At 43.5% G+C, this 3302-nt stretch overlaps 1 protein-coding gene across 1 annotated transcript in view; it reads right to left on the bottom strand.

Moving 5' to 3' along the window:
- The window catches only part of LOC128697697 (uncharacterized), a 265769-nt gene extending 264022 nt beyond the window's left edge, over positions 1–1747 (bottom strand). The window contains exon 1 of the mRNA XM_053789537.2: positions 524–1747. Coding sequence (XP_053645512.2) covers positions 524–725 — 202 coding nt within the window. The 5' untranslated portion in view covers positions 726–1747. The remainder of the gene's footprint in view (positions 1–523) is intronic.
- Between the last annotated feature and the right edge of the window lie 1555 nt (positions 1748–3302).

Here is a 3302-nt window from a genome sequence, read left to right as displayed (position 1 = left end):
CTGAATGGTTCAGAGAACCGACATGTTGATAAATTAGACACATGTGCAACTCTTGGGTATCTTTATTGAGGAAACGTTTCGCCACACAGTGGCTTCATCAGTCCATACACAGGAGAATCTTGAAGAACAGGAGGAGAATGAGGTAATCAGTCCCTGAGGGACTGATTACCTCATTCTCCTCCTGTTCTTCAAGATTCTCCTTTGTATGGACTGATGAAGCCACTGTGTGGCGAAACGTTTCCTCAATAAAGATACCCAAGAGTTGCACATGTGTCTAATTTATCAACTGCTAAAGCGTAACACAAAGCCTACCCTTGACCTTGACCTTCAGTATATAAGGCGCAGGTTGATTTTAAAAACTTTTTGTGGGACAAAAAAATGCGCGCCTTATATGCCGGATAATACGGTGATTGTATTTATGTATACCTGTGCCTCAGTATACTTACTAACACGCTTAGATGGAGCTCTGGTATAACTTGAATAAGCCAAGCTGTATCATCCCTCCTGCCTGTGGTAGTCTCACCTGTCGTGGTCTTCTGCTGGTCGCTGGAGACCTCGCCGACGTGTACTGGTGTTCCAGAGGTAGGTATTCCTTCTCCTGGGCTGTCCTGGCTGCCTGAAGCCCTGGCTGTGTCTCCCTCAGTTAAGGTGACTGTCAGTACGCAGATGAGCAGTCTGGTGAGCATCGTGTGGCGGAGTGTGTGTGGAGGCGCTACAAGACACATCCAAACAATCAATTATCGTATTATTACCTTGATTTAATTGATATCTTTTCCCCCAAAAAACATTTAACGTTCCTACTGATAATTTGGTTTCCCCTAATACACTGTGCCTGAACACTTTAATAATGTACCGATTTCACCAGTGTCTTCCTTTAGAACACCTTACTAGGTTCACTGGAACACTGTAGTCTCATTATGTCACACTTCTGTTATCCTCTGGTGGCAGAATCTCACGAGTGAAGTGGTTACGGTGCGTGAAGGTTGTGTGAGCGTGCCTGGCAGGGTGGTGGGTGACCAGCCTCCCATCACTAAGACTTCATAACCCCACCTTAACAAGGTGAGTTTCCACACTCCCGGAAGAGTGAGTCATGAGATAGTGGTCCTTTCTTCGACACAAACGTATATCCTCCTTAGGTGTGGTCCTTTCGGTATCAAAGATAAGTGTTCTCTTTGATTTCGCTCCTCTCTACGCCCAAAAAAAGTGAGAGTTTTCGTTGACTCACGCGAAAGGGAAAACACAAGCATACTCTCTTTCTAGGTCCTGCAAGTAACAACACTAAATTTCTACGCTGTGACGGTCTCTCAGCATTAGTAAAGTCGCATATCTGAGAGCTAATGCAAATATGAGAGCTAGCACTCTCTCTCTCTACTAGTTTGTGTCAGAGTTTCTGCGACAACTGAGTCTCTGGTCTCAATAAGGTGTTACAGATGAGTGCCTAGACAGGAATAAGGAGCTAGCGATGACCTTCATACCCACACATCTCTCTGTCTCTCGCGACACCTTGTAAAACTTGTTTTTGTAACCCAGGCTTTCACAACATCAAACAGGTCTGGGTTCCAGCCTCACGGTCAAGCGAACCTGTTTCATGCCCAGCTAATCCGAGCATAGGATGACACATTCCGGGTTCACATTCACAGGACCTGGGTTCAGGAACACGGTACCCGGGTTCACGAACACAGTGCCCAGGTTCATGAAAACTATACGGGTATAAAACAAATTCCAACCACACAATAGAGCGGAAAATAATGTGAAGGACCTGGGAGTGATAATGTCAAAGGATCTCACTTTCAAAGAACACAACAATGTATCTAACACATCAGCTAAGAAAATATGGATAATGAGAACTTTCAAAACTAGAAATGCCAAGCCCATGATGATTCTCTTCAAATCGCATGTTCTCTCTAGGCTGGAATATTGCTGTACACTAACGGCCCCTTTCAATTCAGGTGAAATTGCTGATCTGGAGAATGTACAGAGAACCTTCATGGCACACATAAGTACGATAAAGCACCTGAAGTACTGGGAACGGTTGAAGTCCCTTGACTTGTATTCCTTGGAATGCAGGAGAGGAAGATACATTATAATATACACTTGGAAAATCCTAGCGGGATTAGTACCAAATCTGCGCATGTAAATCACTCCCTACGAAAGCAAAAGACTCGGCAGGAGATGCAACATCTTTCCAATGAAAAGCACGGGCGCCACGAGTATACTAGAAGACAACACAATTGTTGAGAGGGTTCCATGGAGATATGATGGTTGGAGATAAACACACTTGTTGGGTTGTATTCACTTATATTAGCAGAGTTGTGAGGGGAGCCCAGCCTAGCCTGTCGCAGCCTGTAGGTCTATCCATGAACTGAGAAAGGGACAGGATGACTCCCGCCCACAAGCAGCACTGTGTGACGTCACATGTTAGCCGCTAAGTTTAGCAAGGGGTCATCTATATAATACATATAGATGGTACTGTGATACTCAGCTATGTTACACAACATATACAGGGGATTAGCAACTATGCTGACACAATAAGTGTCAAGGACCCAGGACTGTTCAACTGCCTCCCAGCATACACAACGAGAAGCAAATATTACTGCAAAAAAAGCGTCTTTCCTCCAATAATTGAACCAGTCAACTATAGTGATAATATAGCATTTGTTGTGGTGGAGACAGAAAAAATCTAGAAAAGCTAGATACAGTGATCTATAAACAAGGGTTGAGACCTCGACCGTTCGTCATTGTAGGAGCTGCCAGCAATCACCGGTTCTTCAACACGCAAGTTATACTTTTGTATCAATCAAATCACATATTACTCGGTTAAATAATTTCCAGTAATTCCTTCATGTGATAGCCAAATCACCGACCAGTATGTTTTAAATAAGTGACCCACTGATCAGATCCGACTGGTTCCGAACCCTTGACTGGTTCCGAACCCTTGATTGGTCCGAACCATTGACCGGTTTCAAACGGATTCGTTGGACAATAAAGCAGACTGTAAACAGACGGGGTTTTAGGTGCCCTTATCAAACACAAACAATAAATATAAAACAGGAACGTACACCGGTAAGCTGTCCTAATATACAAGTACATTTAGAAATAGAAATACAAATAGCTAGAGTTTCACTTTAAGGAGGTTATTAGTAGAATATTCAAGAGGTTGCTAGTAGAATTACAGTAAATCAACCATTCAAATCACATTATGAAGCTCTGTGTAGTCAGCAGTCAATCAAACAAACGGGCTTCCGCATGGATAAATTGCCATTTTTGTGAAAATTGGTGTCACGCCCCTTGTGCAGATATCC

Source organism: Cherax quadricarinatus, chromosome 68 (assembly GCF_038502225.1).
Source record: "Cherax quadricarinatus isolate ZL_2023a chromosome 68, ASM3850222v1, whole genome shotgun sequence".
Classification (NCBI taxonomy): domain Eukaryota; kingdom Metazoa; phylum Arthropoda; class Malacostraca; order Decapoda; family Parastacidae; genus Cherax; species Cherax quadricarinatus.
The sequence above is the reverse complement of the archived record's forward strand: the minus strand, read 5'-3'. Positions and strand labels throughout refer to the sequence as shown.